Source organism: Rousettus aegyptiacus, unplaced genomic scaffold (assembly GCF_014176215.1).
Source record: "Rousettus aegyptiacus isolate mRouAeg1 unplaced genomic scaffold, mRouAeg1.p scaffold_m13_p_6, whole genome shotgun sequence".
NCBI lineage: Eukaryota > Metazoa > Chordata > Mammalia > Chiroptera > Pteropodidae > Rousettus > Rousettus aegyptiacus.
Genome location: NW_023416309.1, coordinates 98,019,623 through 98,037,713, shown reverse-complemented (window position 1 = coordinate 98,037,713; position 18,091 = coordinate 98,019,623). Strand labels below are relative to the sequence as shown.

At 44.3% G+C, this 18,091-nt stretch overlaps 1 protein-coding gene and 1 long non-coding RNA gene across 3 annotated transcripts; one reads left to right on the top strand and one right to left on the bottom strand.

Moving 5' to 3' along the window:
- Positions 1-504: 504 nt before the first annotated feature.
- Positions 505-12,972, bottom strand: MSL1 (MSL complex subunit 1). Of its 2 annotated transcripts, XM_016164702.2 has the most exons (9): positions 11,557-12,972; positions 8,858-9,081; positions 7,438-7,820; positions 5,484-5,531; positions 4,965-5,029; positions 4,258-4,325; positions 3,727-3,851; positions 3,488-3,560; positions 505-3,082 (listed from the first exon to the last, which is right to left on the bottom strand). In XM_016164702.2, exons 1-9 carry the CDS (start codon positions 12,322-12,324, stop codon positions 2,992-2,994), a joined length of 1,845 nt encoding a protein of 614 aa, XP_016020188.1. In that variant the 5' UTR covers positions 12,325-12,972; the 3' UTR covers positions 505-2,991. The 2 variants fall into 2 exon arrangements, with proteins under 2 accessions (XP_016020188.1, XP_016020189.1); XM_016164703.2 differs by lacking the exon at positions 5,484-5,531.
- A 93-nt stretch (positions 12,973-13,065) lies between these two features.
- LOC118603968 lies at positions 13,066-14,174 on the top strand. The gene is made up of 2 exons (XR_004951536.1): positions 13,066-13,160; positions 13,536-14,174. It is a non-coding gene; the product is annotated as an uncharacterized LOC118603968 (long non-coding RNA).
- The last annotated feature ends 3,917 nt before the right edge of the window (positions 14,175-18,091 follow it).

Sequence of the window (18,091 nt, the reverse complement as noted above, 5' to 3'; positions counted from 1 at the left end):
CCACAGGAATCTTTAATGGGGGAACTTTGAGGAAAGGGAGGAGCTAATCATTTTTCATCATTCTGGAAGGCAAAGAACCAATGGGTTTGAGTTACAAGAAGTTAGATTTTGTCAACAGGAAGAATTTTCTATCAGAAAAAAAAAAAAATGTTGGAGCATAATCTGGACTTCATTTGTCTGGAATGTAGTAGAGGTCAGCCTAGATGACCTCTAAGGTCTTTTCCAATTTTGAGGTTTTATTAATTTAGACAGTAGGCATCAAGTATCCTCTTACCCTATACTCTCACTTTTAAAGTTGCCAGTTATGTGTAAGGAAGAAAACAGGACAAAGAGAGATGAAACATGCATTGTACTCATATACAAATGGAAGTGAATACCTTATATAAAAGGAAAAATGGAGTTTTTTTCTTTGTGAAATGGATTTCTTTTTCTCATCTTTTAAAATCTACAAACACAATTGTTTAATACTTCCCGATAAAATAAATTGAAGCAGAAGTTCAAAAATTAACAGCCACAATAGTTTATTTACAATTGAACTCTTTATAAGATATTTACAAGACAACCAATTTTACACATCAGAAATGGTATCAAAAGTATGAATTACAACACTGACAACGATATGAAATGGGCTTAAAACAAAGCTGAAGTGGACAGACGAGCAATTTTTCTTTTTAATTTATTAACACTAGCTTAAACTTTGTTAAAGAAAGAAACAAAACTATGTTTTAGGAGAACTGAGGGCCTTCAGTTGAAGATTGAATTTCACAGTGTTGTATCCCATGTAGGGAAAAAAATAAGACTAATTTTCCCCCCACACTCTAACACACTGTAATTTCGCTCTTGGAACTTTGCTAATCTACTCTCCAACCTCCTTCTCGACAAACCTCAAAATATCCAAGTCAAAGGAGAATTGATCTAGTAGAGGGGAAAATAAAATAAGAGGTCCTAGGTAGAGGGAGAACCAAGGAAAAGAATCCACTTAAGTCTGGCCAGATAGCACCTCATGGATTCCTCTTAGTCTAGCTCAAGTTCAGAATCTGGGGAGTCCCCTGGGTTGGGCACAAACAAAAGATTAATTTGCTAACCCATATCCAAATTAGGAATCCAACAAATGCTGAAAATCAAGAAGAAACTGAGAGGAATCAAGGAACAAAGTAAAGAGACACTGATTGGTCTTTTCCCCCCCCCTTGGGTACATTATAAAAAAAAAAAACATAACATAGGTCAGAGTAGGAAAGCCAAACAGCTTGCCATATTAAAATGATGGAGAACAAAGAAAATCTGGCCCAGTTTTTCTAGAAATCTTCCACTCCTTAAGGTGTGAGATGAGAGCCCCTAGTGGAATAAGTCCTATTTCTCTCTACATTCTTGCTGCAATGAAGTTCACAGCAGGTTCCCTTGTGGAGAGCCCACTCCTCCTAAGCAGATGGAGTTACAAATGAAAACCCACAGCGCCACACACACACACACACACACACACACACACACACACACACGAGAAATAAGAGCAGCAAGATCATCCAAGAATACTACATGTGCTGCCGGAATAATTCCTTTAAAAGTCAAACCCAGGGAGCACAGATCAACATCTCACAAAAAGCTTTAGCAGTGGGAGGCCCCTGAGGAACTTTTCTTTTCTTCCCACAATGGTATCCCATTCTCTCATGCTCCACTGATGGGCCGGCCACACACTCTACATACCTTGGCTTCTCCTCTAAAAGTGCTAATAAATCTGGGGACATAGTCTCTTCAAGGATAAAAGCCCCTACCTTCTAGGAGATTAGACCCCTACTTGTTTTCACACAATAGTCCTGAAGACTAAAGAAAGGCAATTCCTATATATTTAAGACCAGAGGTCTTGGCTCTATTTTCCTTCCAGATAGTTACAGGGATCTTACACTGAGACCAAAGTGGCCTAGAGTGCTGTCATGACATTTTTTAACAAAAAGGTGGGGTGGGGGATGGAGGGAGAGAACCAGGATGGTACACATACAAATCTATTTTTACAAAGTGAATGGAGAAGCTCATTAGGTACATCTGTTGGTTTCAAGATGTAGACATTTGCCAGCCAAAGGAAGCACATATTTCCACATATACCCTTACCATCCTTAAATCTCTATCCCACCACCAAGAGCTCAGCTAAAAGGATAAAGCCCAACTAAGGAATACCTTGGAAGTGATGTGACACAAGGACATCTATACAGGTTCTGACATGCCATCCCCAAATGCCAACTGCTTTTTTTTTTAGAGCCATAACTTGTCCAAAACTAATCATCCCCATTCTCTTGTCCAAATATTTTATTTTTTGAGGGGATGAGGGAAGAAATTCATTTACTCATTAACAAAGAAAACAATCACAGCCAAACATCCCTTCCCATATGGCTATATAACAGAATAGTTGTAAGAGAACAATTGTCTTTTCTTCAGACATTTATCTACCAACTCCTTAATCTCTTTTCTATCCTGTGAAGATGCCTGCTTCATCACTTCACTTGTTATTCCTCATATGGACCTTAAGCTCGTGGTAAGATTTTTTTTTAGAGTAAAAACCACTATGCTCAAACTATATGGAAGAGTACACACACCAAGGTGAGAAGAGTGCCATGCAGGCACAGCTCTAAAGGCAGGGGTTGCTTTATCTTCCATGAGTTTAATGAAAGAACCCTTTTACCCCTTTAACATAGACAAATGTATAGAAGCAGACCCCTGAAGCTTCCAAATCTGCCATCCTAGAGATTTAGCTTGAGAGCTCATTTCCCCAAAAAGGGAAAAGATATCCCAGTCACCCTCTATAATTCACAATTAGCCCAATGAAAGAGTTTTTGTGAAATCAGAGTGATGAAAACAAAACCAAGATCAAGGGAGTATGAAAGGGCATTATCAGCAAATAACAACATACATGAGGACATAGGTCACATATACAGGTCTCTGCCACTCTCTGGGAATGGCATGCTACAACTATCTGAAGACAGAAAGTTCTTGCCAGCACAGCTATTTCCTACACGTCCGGTGAGGTGTTTGCTTCTTCTGGATCTCCAACCTGCATCGACTACGCTCATCCAACCAGGGCAGTTCAAAATTCCTGGCAAAAAAAGATATGAAAATCAACTTCCAAGACTAACAGGAATGGAGTATAGACATGAGAGTAACTCCAGAAAAGACTCTATTGGGCTCCTCACCATTCCTAACCCTGACTCCCAAGTCCCAAGTCTGGAATGTCTTTCCTGCCTCAAAGCCAGAGCAATAGCGCACTATTAAAGTGACTGAATTACCTACCTATTTCTAACTTGAACAATTCTCCTAATTCCTGGCTTGGGAATCTTATCGCTACAAATCTAGTTGCCCAGGTAGCCTCACTTCTGTCAAAGAACCATGGCTATCCCTAAGCCACTTGTTCTACCTTGTATCTAGGCTTTCATAAAGTTTGAAAGGAAGGTGAAGCAGGCTATCTGAGAACAAAAGGGGGAAAAGAGCCCTTTATACTTACTGCGGAGTTAATTTTGGTAATGGTCGTCCAAATGCTACAACAGGCAAGAAGGGAGTAATCATCAAACTCTCAACTATGGAAGAAAGCCAAATGCAACCTTGTTAGTGACACAGGTGGGAAATATCTAGCAACTATACCTGCTCCAACACACCATTCATTCACAACACATTGTATCCTGGAGCCTTGCACCCTTTCTAACTTCTTTAAAATATCTACTCTTTTAGATAAACAAAACTTACCATCATCTGGCTCAGGGAAAAATGAGGTAACCTCAGGCTCAGATTCCTGAATTCCTTTCTTTTTATACATTCTGAGCTGCAGTCGCTGTAAAATTCTTTGTTCCCTGATCCTCTGAATATCCCATCTGGGAAAAACAAACCAGACAAAACAAACCCGACATTACTAAAAACCTGCTTGTAATAAAGTGATCCACACAACCCGAATGCTAGGGAGATCTCTGCTGACTCTTCCTGACTAGGGCCAGGGGGTAGGGGTGGCAGTTGTTAAAGAGAACAACTGGTTAGGAAAGAGCTGTTTGAGTCTAGCAGTCCAAATCATGTGTTGGTGTTCCAAAGAGTGTGGAACTAAGGCATACATGAAGAAAAAGAGGCCAAACATCTTTACCTACAATAATTACCAGTTCAAACTTAGATACTCAAAGGAAAGCCAGTAATTTGAGAGTGTTAAGAGCTCCAGGACTCTCCACAACATGGAGAGAGGTCAGGGTCCTAGGGCTCAGTTGTTTCCAGGATGTACAACTCTGGCCTCACCTTTTCCTTCTCTTCTCATCCAGCTCCAGTTTTGCATGCCGCTTTGAAAACACACTGTCATCCAGGTTCTGTGTAAAGAATAACAGATGATAAGCTATATATCACCAAGTGAAACACACACATACTAACTCATTTCCAGCTTCCAGGAAGGTAAAATCTCACCTTCAGGTCCTACCTGAGTCTGTGAGTTCTATGGATATTATAGGAACCTCCTGGTAACAGAATCAACAAAACACGTAGTCCTTTCCCTACTCAAACCCTTATAGAATCTCCAAATTTAAAAATCATTTCCACAACTGTCCAAAGCGAAAGTCACGTCAAACTGAAACAACCCTTGAGACTGCTATAAACACTCCTTACCTCCATCCTTTGTAAGAGTCCAAGTTTAAAATAAATATCAAACTTTTAAGAAATTTGTTGCTGAAGTGGTACATGCTAACTTTTCTACCTCACATGAAATCTAGCTTCAAATACTCCCTAGCCATTTATTTTTGAATACATTACTTAATCACTCTGGACCTCATATTTCTCATCTACACAACAAAAGAGTTGGGACTAGACACTCTCTCAAGTTCCTTTCTGGCTTTAAAAGTTTTATTTAACCCATCCATACAGTCCTATGACATATTTCTAAGACATATTCAAGTTACACTCTGAATTCTACTCTGTTTCTCACTCCCTTCCACTGACAGGTCTTCGATACCTACCTCCAAAAGGTCTGAAGGATTTGGGTCCCTTAGAGGCTCAACTGAGTGGTCCCTCCAAGAAGGAACTGGAAAAAAAAAAGAAAAAGAAAAAGAAAGGGAGGAGGGGTGGAACCACCCTTAAATCCAAGGTCACACAACCTACTATTCGCTAGGATAAGAGGTGTCTCCCCACATAAGACAAAGTTACCAAGTTATAGGAATCCATTCTATGGCCTCACCTGAAGCCATATTCAGTGTCTTTGCTATGGTATTAAAGAACCTAAAATGCCATTGCAGTCTGTCATATACAGAATCACAAAAAAACCCCTAAGCCAATACCTGACAATTCATATAATGGATGCTATTGCAGTTCCTGAAAGACAACTGAAATTTGTAGTCATTTTGATATCTATAGTGTAATCCACCAAGGAATCTCACTCTCCCACATCCAGCTGATGGGGAATGCGGCTCCCGACCATCCACCATCCCACCAGTGCCCCCCCGCCCAGGCCCAGCCAGCACAATTCCTATTCTACTCACCAGCCAAGACTGAAGTTTCTCCTGCAACACTTGATGGCATCAGACACCCTAAATAATGCAGGAAAGAAGAATCATCTCAGTGTAAAAAGAAAAAAAGCCCATACCCAAAATGGAGGAAAGGATCATCACTGAAGTTCTCACTAGGAAGCCATTTTGGTTTTTTTTTTTGAGTTGTTCTTTTGAGAATTTCTCTCTGGGGGAGGGGAAGAGGGAACAACAGACAAAAGAAAAGAAAATAAGCCCACCACTTTTTTTTTTACACTGAGACGACTTCTTTTCTTCATTATTTAGGGTGGTTTCCCTGCAACAGTTGATGGCCAAGGATATCAAACCTTAAACTCAGAACATGGCAGGTGAGTAAAAGTTGACCCTATTTTTCAAATAAAAGATCAGTGTTCTCAAAACTTACATATGTAGTCTTCTTAAACAGCTCCCTCCTCCCTCCAAACAAACTACCTTGCTGGTCCAACCTGAACAACATGCACAAAGACTTTGGCTTCCTCAGAACAAGCCATTGAGACTTCCTCTTGAGATAGGGCATCAAGAATAAGGATTCACACATTATTCACAACTCAGGCTCCTCAAATGGCTGGGATCCCCCCAATCGGACTCTTTCTGTAAAGCTATGCCCACAATCTCAGAGGTGTTTGGAATTTTCTGTACTATGACAGATAGGATTTTCAAAAACAGCCAGTCACACTGAACAGCTCTGGACCAAGCCATTTCCCAATCCCGGATGGGAAGTTGCTTCACGGTTTCTCTTAAGTTGTTACACAGCATTGCCATGGCAGCAAGAAGGTTAACCATTAAAGATGAACCTGTTCAACTGACTGAACCAACAAAAAACCTGAACCTAGATCAGGATCCTGGTCTATTTCATGTTCTCCATTGTGAGACCTAATGAATTTTAGATAATTAAGAGTAATATATCTTCCCCACTTAATTTTGTCACCAGAACAGCCAAACAAAGCCTAGAGAATGCTCCTCTCTTATTGGAATGGATTCCCATCCCCATCCCTGCTGGGGCAAGACAGTGGTAGAAACTTGGGGCTGCGGCTCTATCCAAGAAGGCTTCCCCCACCATCACCCCAGAGCACCCACAGTGACTGTCATAGACTAACATTACATAATTGAAGGTACATTGCAGTTACTGGTTGATGTAGAAATAGGGGAGCATCTCTGTGTGGAAGCCATGAAGAAAAAAAGGGAATGAAGACCAAGGTCCCACACCCCACACCCTCACCAAGCAGGCTCAGATATCCCAAGATAGTCCTTATTGTTTGAAAAATAGTTTGTAGACCATTTTATTTAAATATATGAACAACCAATGGGCTACTGCAATCCAAGTAAACTCTTCACATTTAGAACCTTTGTGAAGTATAGTAAGATAAAGTAAGACTGTTGGTCTTTGGCAGATTCCTCCTGCCCCCCAGACCGGGACACAGAGATACAGATAAATGTTTATATAGTTAAAGAGCGGAGGCCCAGGTGAAATTCCCCACCCCAAACTGGCTCCCCAACCCAAAAATTACCATTGGCCCCTGAGAATACCCAAAGACCACCCTCCCAGATTTCACACAGTATCAATTGCAGGAACAGTCGTGCATGGCAAAGTATAAGTTCTATGCATTTCACAGCACAGAAAACCCTTCTTTCAGAGGGCATGCAAGTTGCCGTAGATTACACCCCAAGTCTGGTGCTCTTGTGATGAGCAACTTACTGGCAAACACATCTCCCAGTGTTGTAAGCAGGCAAATACATTGAGCACATTCTGCTGTAATTCCATCTATTTGCAATGCCTGCACAGTGTCTGTCTCTGGCTGTTAACTTACTCATTCTTGACAGAACTCTGCTTTATTGATTGCACTTTTTTAAAAATGCCAAAGGCATTTTCACACTTGTTAGCTTGACCGCCACCACTAGGGTATAAGAGCAAGTGTTCTCTATGCCTTACTTGCTACAGTCTCCTCCTTCTTTGGAGAGGATTCCCGTAATGGTAACGGTGATGGGGGAGGCTGGTGCCAACGACACAAATACATTTCTGTGGTGGAAAGGTACGGCAAATCTTCTATCTCACTTGAGAAGGCTTTCTCCTTGGGATGGGTGTTGGGTCCCTTCTGGGGAGTGGAGAGTCTTGGTGGGGTGTCCACTGAAGACCGGGGCTTTTCTGGAGTTTCTTGGCTCCTCAATTCACGTTTACAAACAGTTTCTGATAAGGAACCACAGGGTTCCTCTTTAATGGGAGAGTGCTTAGGAGTTTTTGTTTTGACTTTTGAAAATTCAGGAGCCAGCTTTTTAACAGGAATCTTTCTTTCTGTACTTCCAAATGGGGATTTCCTATTAGATAGGGAAGAAAAGATTATACAATTTATTGACGCTTAGGTAAAATCTGATTTGATTTCATTTTGGGGCAAGAGCAGTAGTTTGTATTCAGATATCTAAATATCTGGGTTCACTTGGTAGTCATGAGCAGGAACACCCTTATGCTTAAAAGTATATACAACAGGCCCTAAATAAATGTTGAACAAGTGAGTTTCCATGCTTAAGAACTTTAAATAGTATCCTACTGCCTAGCGCACCTAAAAAGTTCCCTATTTTATTCAAGATCCTTTAACTAACATTAGGTGCCATTACCCTGTGGCCTTTTTCATTCCAATCCACCAGAGACCAGTCTCTTATTTTTTCCCCCAATCCTATACTATGTTAGTTACAATCTCTTTCTTTTTTCTTGCTATCTGCTACTCTCATTTTCCCACTAATGCCCCCAATCCCACACCCCACATTCCAAGAATGCTGTCTCCTTTTTTTTACCAACCTAAATTCTATATTTCTTTCTCAAGATCTATCTTCTCCTTAAAGTTTCACTATTCTATCTCAAAATAATCTTTAATATCTCTGAATCTTACAAAACTTAGTTTGTTTCACTGTTGTGTATCTGCATATTTTATTGCAGTTGAAGTCTTAGTTTTTAAAACTTATGTCATCCTCATAGCTAGACTAATCTCTTTGAGTCCAAGGACAGTTAGATCTCACTTTCTTATGTCTACCAGTGCCTAACACAAAAAAGGAATTTAACACTTCTTAACTTGAAATAAACTGCTATAGTTTTAAGAAACTCAGCTGTCACATTTGTTGTTCATTCTCTTTATGATGTACTCTGCATTCTGTAATTACTACTATGACCAAAACGTTCCCAAGAGACTTTTATAGCCTGCACAAGAATATCTCGAAATAGTTTCTCAGCACCTAAGACCTCTTAATTCAGAATATGGTTGTATTAAAACAAATTCGTAAGTCTCAATCCCCTGCTCTCTGTCACCAGAAACGAGTGTCCTTAAAAAGTTCAGACAAATGGAACGAAGTTATCAGCACACCTTTTGTGTCCCTTTCCACTCCGTCCACATGAGAAAGGCTTGGGAGGCAGAGTCTGGGATGTCTCAGAAAGCTCCGGCTGGCACTCCAGTTTAATTTTCTCAGATAGCTCCGTTTCCTCTCTCTCTTCAGTTTCATAGCCCTGAAACAGCTTATGCCTTTCTTTTTCGTTATCCTTCTTTACCAGCTGCATCCGCCTTTCCATACGTTCAATCCGAGCAAGGAGCTAAAAGAGAGTGGCAAAATGCAGACTTAAAACATAAAAAATTAAATGTAGGTACTTAGCCCTATTTAGCAATCACTATGGTCTCCTACCTCTTTTCATGGACTATGACAATACAACTTATTTTTAATATGCAGATATTACCCTAAATAGTTTTCCTTAACCACAATAGAGAGAATAAGGTACAGTTTAATTTTAGGGGAGGGACATGGGGGAATTTGTAGTTCATTCTTCTGAAAGAAGATCCTCTTCACTGGGAGGGGCCACAACATGCCTTTTAAATGGCATGGTCTCTGCTACTGCTAACCATGTGGCTCCAAGTCAGTTTGGGAGTTTCCAGAATTAACTTTAGGTTCTTTGAAGAGGCCCTAGGTTTCTCCAAATCCTATCCTCTCTACTTCCACTCCAAAACACTATACATAGGGTAAGGTCCAAACAGTACATTGAGAAGGAATTAAAAGCTCACAGTCACGGTACCACTAGGGATTGCAGTGTTATTTGAAAGGGATGTGTGTGTGGTGGGGTACCACCTAAGCAATGAACCTCTCAATTTGAAAGAATTATAATAGAAACAGTACCCATAAATCCCATTAATGATGAAGTATGCATATTGCTTTGTACTTGACATAACAGAAGAAACTTATACCTATTTATCTAAATATTGATTAAAAAAGTCAACTCTAATTAAAAAGAAAACTACATAACTGAACAGAAAATAGAAGTCTATTATCATTGAAAATTTCACATTAAAATGTCCTGAGAAAAGGTGCCAGCTGCGCTACTTATACCCTATAACAAAAATTTTATTTAGGTTAGACAGTGATATTAATGTTGCCTTCATGACACCTACTTAGCTGCATACATTTCAGTATAGGCCAAACAACAATTGGAATAAGAGAAACGAGCTTAAGCAACACTAAAACTCCAATACACAACAGAAGCAGTGAATGCCAAGTTCAGACTGACACTTTATCCTTAACTCACCCCACTTTTCCTGCTTAGGAAAATCTGCAAAGGATCCACTACCTCAGGAACTGAGCAGAAACCGCCACAATCAGCAGAGAGCCCCCCTGTCAGCCATACTTTCATTTTATCTCCTGTTTTGACTCACAGCCTGAACATTACTTAACCAGTTTGTGGGAGACATTTCTTGACATTTCTTCTCTTTCACTGGTCCTTCTCTTCCTGCTTCCCCCCCTCCCATGTAAGGATATGATGTGTTGTAATTACAGTACCATCACACCCCTAGACTGCAGTACAGTAGCTGAGCAGTGCCACCTCCATGTTGAGTAACTTCCACAAATCAACACCATGAGGTATTTTAATGAGACCTGCCCCAGCTCCCATTCCACCTTGCAGAATCTATTCTCCAATAAAACAGCCGCTGCCTGATGCGATTCATTTGAAAAGCAAACAAAATGAATAGCCTTCTGCTCTCTTGCTCAGCCCTTGGCACACACAACGCGAGAGAAAAAGAGAGAGAGAGAGAGAGAGAGAGAGAGAGAGAGAGAGAGAGAGAGAGAGAGAGAGAGAGAGAGAGAGATGAGACACTGAGACTGACTGCTGCAGCCTGAAAACAATTGTAAAAACCATGTTTATTTTTAGGCAGCTGTAAGGTATGCTAGCACAGTAATACCCCATTCACCACAGCTTTGCTGATATCTGAAGAAACATGTTTCAATGTATAAGATGCCCTTAACTGCTGCTGCAGTAAAAACAAGCCTATATAGTCACGCTCCTCAGAAGTACAAAGAAATAATAAATGACTTTAGTACTACCTTAAGGTTCTAAAAGAGCGTTTGGGGGTGGGGGGAGTCTATTGAACACATTGAATAAGCTTACTTTCCCTTGATGCCTTAAAAATCTTTCAGCCTCTAAACACGATGCTGGTCAATGGGTCAGGTTTTAGAACAGATTCCCATTAAAAACAAATCAAAAGCAGTGATCCTCTTAATATAATTTAAGAAAATTAAAATAGGATATCACTGAAGCACCTCTATCCCTCTGCCAAAAGGCCTATTACCCTTTCTAAAGATGCTACAGCAATGGTTAGAGCAACAGCTGCTGTATCTCTCTCCTCCAGAATGAATTCTAACGCAAAAGCTCTTTAATTTAACCCATTCCATAAAGCCACCATATATACATCCCACCTTTTCATTTTCAACCCCTCACAAATCCGGTCTTTTCCTACTCTAAACGTCTTTCCCACAAGTCTGGAGCTGTCATTTTAAATTAACCCTTTGGCACCTGAAACCTCCCCTCCCCCTCCGCCTGGGAGGTTGCCCTTTAACCCTTCCCTCCGACCCAAAGTTTCTGTGAGCCTGGCTCCCAAGGACCCAGCACCTAACATACTCCTTTGCTGGTGGACAACCTTCTTACCCCTAACCAAGGGATACCTTAACCTCCTACAGGCCCCCTTTCCCCGAGCATGCGCACGACGCGCTCCTCGTCCCGAACGCAGATTAACCCCTCCCGTACCGTGTCTCTCTCTGACTTCAGCTCCTCTATCTCCTTTTCCTTGGCCTGCAGCTGCTGCTGCTGCTGCTCGATGAGGTCCAATTGCAGCAGAAGGATCTGTTTGAGGCAGGCGGCCTGACTGGAGGCTCCCGAACCGCCGCCACTCCCGAGAGGGCTCTTCCTCATACTCTTCCATCTGCCCTCACTGGCCGCCAGGGTCCCGGCGGTGGCGGTGGGCGCGAGGGGTGGTGGCCCGGGCAGAGGTAGTGGTGGGGGTCCTGCTGGGTCCGAGGCGGTGGCAGCTGGGGGAGCCGCCCCACCCTTGTCCCCAGCCCAGGGCGTAGGCTCTTTGGCCGCCGCCACGAGAGAGCCCGTCTGAATGGGCAGCACCGCCTGATACTTGGGTCGGGGGCTGCAGCCGGCTCCGGCTGCCGCTGGCTCCCCCCCAATGCCGGCTTGTTTGGTGGCCGGGGGCGGACAGGGCAAGGGCACCGAGCCGCCCCAGCTCTCTTCCTGCTGCCCGGGGGCCGCCCCGGCCGGGAGTAACAAGCCCCGGCCCTTGCCGCCGCAGCCGGCCGGGGAGGGCGCGGGGCTCCCGCCCTGGGAGGAGGCCAGTGGGGGCCCCGGCTCCTTGAGCTTACGGTGCCGGGGAAGGAAGTGGGCTTCGGCCGCCCCGGGTTCGTCCTCCGGCCCGCCCAGCGCCGCAGCCCGCTCGTAGTCCAGTCGCTGCTCAGGGTTGCCGCCGGCAGGGGCCGCGGCTGCCTTGAACACTGCGGATCTCATGGTCATAGTGGTCCGGAGCAGCGCCGGGTACCAAGACGGAGGAGGGGGTGGGGAAGGGGCGAGGTGCGGGGGGTCGAGGACGGAGGAGGGGGAGGGGAGTTTGGCGGGCTCGCCTTAGCAGCGCGGCAGCAGGCCTCGGTTAGCGCGGCTCCTCCGGGACCCGGGCGCCATCCCGCCGGCGTGCGGAGACGTGGAGGCCGCGGCTGAGGCCCGCCGCCGGCCCATGGGGGCCTCGCCGCCGCCTCTGCTGCTGCCGCCGCCGCCGCCGCCTTCGCCTCAGAGGCAGGAGCTCGCACTCAGCCGCCCCCGAGCTCATCCCCGGAGCTCGCTTCGGCCCCCCCTGGCCCGGCCGGGCCCGCCTCGTCTCCCCACCCCACACCCCCCCTTCCCCGCCCCGGCCCCCCGCCCCGGAGCTCGCCTCAGCCGCCCCGAGCCTCCATTTCCCCCCCGCTTCTCCTCAGGAGGGGGTAGGAGGAGTGGATCCGCCCAAAGCCCTCCTACTCCTGGAGGGAGTCTGTCGCCTCCCCCGGGGGTCTCCGCGGCTCGGGGTCCCCCTCCCCCACAGTCACCCCCGACGCCTCAGCGTTTCCCTTTAAAAAAACGGAGCCGCTCGTAGCCGCCACCGCCGCAGCCGCCGCCGACCGGAGGGCGCATGCGCGGGGAGGGCAGCGGGCGGGAGCGAACCGGGAGGAGGGAGGCGGGCCGCACTATTGTGAAAGGGGCCGCCGCCGCCGCGAGGGGGGCGGGGAGGAGGGCGCAGGGCCCCGGGCGCGTGGGGCCGCCGAGGGGAGGCCAGGGATCAGGGGCGAGGACCGTGGAGCCGGCAGAGGAGCTGGGTGAAGGTGGGCTGCCGGAGGAGGGGGGAGCTGGGGGAGGTTGGGAGGGAAGAAAGGGCGAGGGCGGCGATGGGTGGATGGGGAATGCAGAGGCTCCCCGGGAAAAAGGAGCGCGAGAATGGAGTTGAGAAGAAGGAAGGGGACTTTGGGAGGCACGAAAGCCCTTTGTAGACGTATGCTGAACGCCCCACGTACCCGGCCTAAGCTGGGCGGCCCTTTCCCCGGACGCCTTGACAACCGACCTGGCCCTGCGGAAGGGGCCCGCGGCCCCCGCAGACCCGCACGCCTCGCGGACGGGAGTCAGGATTCAGACTCCTGTTAGACCCTGTGGGTGTTTCCTGGGGGTAAAAGTGTAACCCTTCCACCCCCTTCACTCCCCAGCAGCCCTACGCTGGTACAGGAGAGAATGAAGTTCTTTGTCTCTAAGGGATCCAGACCAGAAACGGACGAACCTCTGGTTCCCAGAGGGAGGAAAATCCATGTCTGCTGCCGAGGGAGTTGTTGCCACAACCTCCCTGGAATGAAGTATTGCCAACTACCAACAACAGTTCTTTCCTAACGGCCATCTCCCCGGCCGCCTTAAATCATTTCTAGCATCTACTGAAAAGGAAATCTCGGAAGGAATTTTTACCTTACAGGAATAGGAATATTTTAGAGTAGTCTCCTATGCTGAGCACTTCTTCCTCTCAATGTTTATTTTGTGTGTGCATGTTAATTTCCAACCAACAAGTCCTCACAGAATTCCTTGTGATAAAACTTTTAGTTTTGATTGTTTTTCTTTTCTGTCGAGGTATATATATGTTTTTTCAATCCATACGGACATGGAGATAACTAATACTCTTGACCTAATGTGAAAACCTCTAAAACTGTCTCTGCCATGTGGGTCCAAAGCATGAAGCACTGGAAATTTTAAACAAATGCGTGTGAATATGTTAAGCCAAGAGTGCCTCAGTACTCTTCCACCAGATTCTGTGGCCTCAGATCTGCAAGACAGGTATTGGGTTTAGGGATACAGTTGAAGGGGATGTGGCTGGAGGGCATGTAGAATATGGTGATCTCTTCCAGCGTCAAGGCTTTCAATACCATCTCTACACTGACAACTCCCAAATCTATATCTTCTTCCAGGACTCATCTTCTAACCCCAAAATTGCATATCCAGCTGTCTAGGCGACATATCCACTTGGATGTCTAGTAGGCATCTAAAATCACAATGCCAAATCTCCCCCACCCAAAACCTTTTTCTTCAGCCCTTATCTCTATCACCTTACATCCAATCATTGGCCTTTAAAATATATGTCCAGAATCATACACTTTTGCAACACCTCCACAACTTCCAACTTGCTCTAAGCCAGTGGTCTCCAATTCCTGAGCATTGGACTGGTACAGGTCTGTGGCCTGTTAGGAACTGACCACACAGCAGGAGGTGAGCAGTCAGCTAGCAAGTGAAGCTTCATCTGTATTTGCAGCCGCTCCCCAGTACTAGTATCACCACTTCAGATCATCAGGCATTAGATTCTCATAGGAGCATTGGTCCCTGGTGCCAAAAAGGTTGAGGACTGTTGTTCTAAGCCATAATTGTATCTCATTTTTTATTGCATTAACCTTGTAATTAGTCTCTCAGTTTCAGCATTTGTTATTTACAACTTAAGTCTGTTCTCAGCACAGCAGCCATAGTGATCCTGGTAAGATATGAGATCTTGTTCTTTACTCATAACTCTCTCGTGGCATCCCATGTTACTTGGAGTAAAAATAAAATTATCATTATGGCCATAGAATCTGGTACTGCTTGCTCCACTCCTACTGCTCTCCCTTTCTTCACTCCCTTCCTGCCACAATCACCTCTTAGCTGTTTTTCAAACACACATGGCACGTGTCTGCACAGGTCTTTTCACTTGCTTTTCCCCTTACCTGGATCACTCAGATATCCACATGCCTTCCTCTCTCAATTCCTTCAGTTCTCTTTTCTAAATGACATCTTTTCATCAGACCTCTGGCCACCCTATGTAAACTCCAAAATTCCTCTCCCCCTTTTCTGCTTTTTTAAATTCATAGTACTTAATGCCATCTAATATGTAATTTACCTTGTTTATTGACCTCTCCCATTAGAATGTAAGTTTCATTTTTGTTCACTGCTATATCTTCAGCAACTAAAACTATACCTGGCATAAAGCAGGCACTTAATAAATATTCAATGAATGAATAAATGAGCTGTTTGGCTATATTAAGAGAAAGCATCTACCCTTGACCTTTACCTTATGTAAAGAGAGTGACAGTCATATAACATTAACATAATATTTTAAAAAATAGTGAAACCTAGGGAGGACTAAAGTTGTCTAGGTCAGGGAAGAAAGAATAATATATCATCTGGAAGGAATTGAGGAAATGACCACTGAGGTGAGTCTTAAAGGTAGGTTGAAACAGGAAGACATTTCAGACAGATGAGAACATTGCAAAGCATGGGATAAAAGGATGTGTTGGAATAAATGGGAGAAGCTGGCTGGCATTTACCTTGGATGGTGGGGAGTATAAGGGAAAAAACAGGTGAGGTGTGTTGAGACCAGATTATGAAAGTTTGAAGGCCCAGTTAAGGAATGGATAATGTATCAGCAAAGGTGAACCATCAAAGAATTTCTAGCAAAGTGTGGAATGATCACATTTGTTTTTGAAAGCTAACTTCAATATTTGTATGTTCACTAAATGCAAGGGGCCAACTTAAAGGCTGTTAATCCAGGTGTGAAGTGATGAATGGTTAATGTAACATACCAGTGGTATGGGGATCTAGAGGGAAGGGCAGGAAGCCCAATGGTTAAAAGCAAAAGCCCTGGTAAGAGGTTGCAAGCAGCAATCTCAGTTCCACCATTTATTGGCTATGTTATTTAACCTCTACCTCAGTGTCCTCATCAGCAAATTAGCTATAGTAGTACCTTACCACACAGGGTTATTACAAGGATTAAATGGGATAATCCATGTAAAATGTTTATCGTAGCGTGTGGCACCTGGTAATGCTTAAGAATGTAGTTATCACATTATTACAATTTGCAGGGTTTGCTGATCAATAGAATGGGAAGGGGGTGAGAGAGAAGGAGGACTTTGTGGTCAAGATTTCTAAGGCCAAACAGATGGCAATTCCAATTCCTATGTTTACTTCCTCACCAGACTAAGTGTGGGCCTAGATTGACATCATCAGCATCACCTGGGAACTTGTTAGGAATACAAATTCCCGGGCTCCCCTCTAGACCTAATGAATCAGAAACTCTGAAGTGGGTTAGTCTTGTTTTAACAAGCCTTCCAGGTGATTCTGATGCACCTCAAGTTTGAAAACCTTGGAGTCTATATCAGGGGTTGGCCAACCTACTCTTTCAAGGCCAGATAGTTAATATTTTAGGCTTTGACAGCCCTGGGGTCTCTTGAACTATTTAACTTTGCCATTGTAGCAAAAATGACATGTAAATATATGTGTGGCTGATAATGAGTGGTTGGTTAATCTAAGGTCCTAGTGGTATAGCAGCAATATAGACAGAATGAAAGAGGCTCTGGTATGAGACTAAGCAGCAATCACAGTTCCAACATTTTATAAAATTGTATTTAGGGACACAAATTTGAATTTTACATAATTTTTATTTATCATGAAATATTTAGATTTTTCAAGAATTTAAAAATTCTGAGCTTATTTTAGCTTGTGGCACATTTAAGAACAGGATTGGGCTGTAGTTTGCCTACCACTGGTCTAGAGACCAATGGACAAAACTGGAGCCAGTCTTCAACGAAATGGGGGAGGGGCGCATAGCTCTAAATAGTACCCATGTTAAGTCAAGGCAGGGTGGCCTAAAGCTATTCTGCGATTACATGCTTCCTATTTTGTGTGTTAAAATACTCTGCTTTTGTGAAATGATGGCGATAATAAATAGCAATCGGTGGCGATAGTTTTTTAATGTCCTTACTCGCCGAAATAAAAAGATGACAATTTTACATTAGTCCTCCACATTTTTTTTTTTCTGGAAATTTCACAGCTCTAAAATCCAAAGTGTAGGATTTCACTGTTCCAGGCTAAGTAAACATGCTTTTCTCCCCCAAAGACAAAGGGCTGGAATTTGGGGATTGGAAGTCTGATATTCTTGATCTTCATTTACAGAATGAGGTGGATAAACCACCAGAAAACAAACCTGGTAAGAGAAGCTCTTCTAAGAAGGGGTGAGAATTATTGCTCCTAAACTATTAGGTTTTAAATTGTGGTAACCCCTGAACTAAGACACGTAAGGACACCAGATAGCAGAGTGAAGGCCAAGAGGGAGAAAGTGGAGCTGCTAGCTGTGAGGGAGCCTAGGATACCTGTGGGACCCATAAATCAAGTCCCTATACAATTCTCTGCTTATTTTATCTCTAATGAGATAATGATCATTTCTTTTGTCCTCTGGCTAAGAGTGAATGGAAGTAAAGCTAACACTTTCACGGTTCCTCTAGGGCTCTTGGAATGGTGGAATTCCCTTTCTATGACCTACATTCTTTGAAGGGAATGCCTATGGTGTGCAAAGAGCTTGTAGCAAGCCCCTTTACCTGTCTGGGCCTTGGTTTCCCCAGCACCAAAAGAAAATTGAAATAGATCATCTATAAGGTTCCTTCCGGCTTAAAAACTAGGAAGCTGTGTTTTTCTGCTAACAGTAGGGCAGAACCAGGCAGTAAAAAGAGAAGGTCTTTTTGGCTTTTCTCCAGGGAGAGTATATTCATCTGGGTGGCTTCCTGAGATTCTTGGAAAGGTAAATAAAGACTGGGGTTTAATGCGTGGCTGGCATTAGCCCAGCCCCACACGGCACGGAAATGAGACCATGGGTGGAGAAGGTACCGTCCTTTCTTCAGGAGAAAGGGTGATGGGGAACCAGCATGGAGCCACACAGGTTTCCAGCTCCGAAGGTCGCCTCACCTCGGCTCAGAACTTTCTG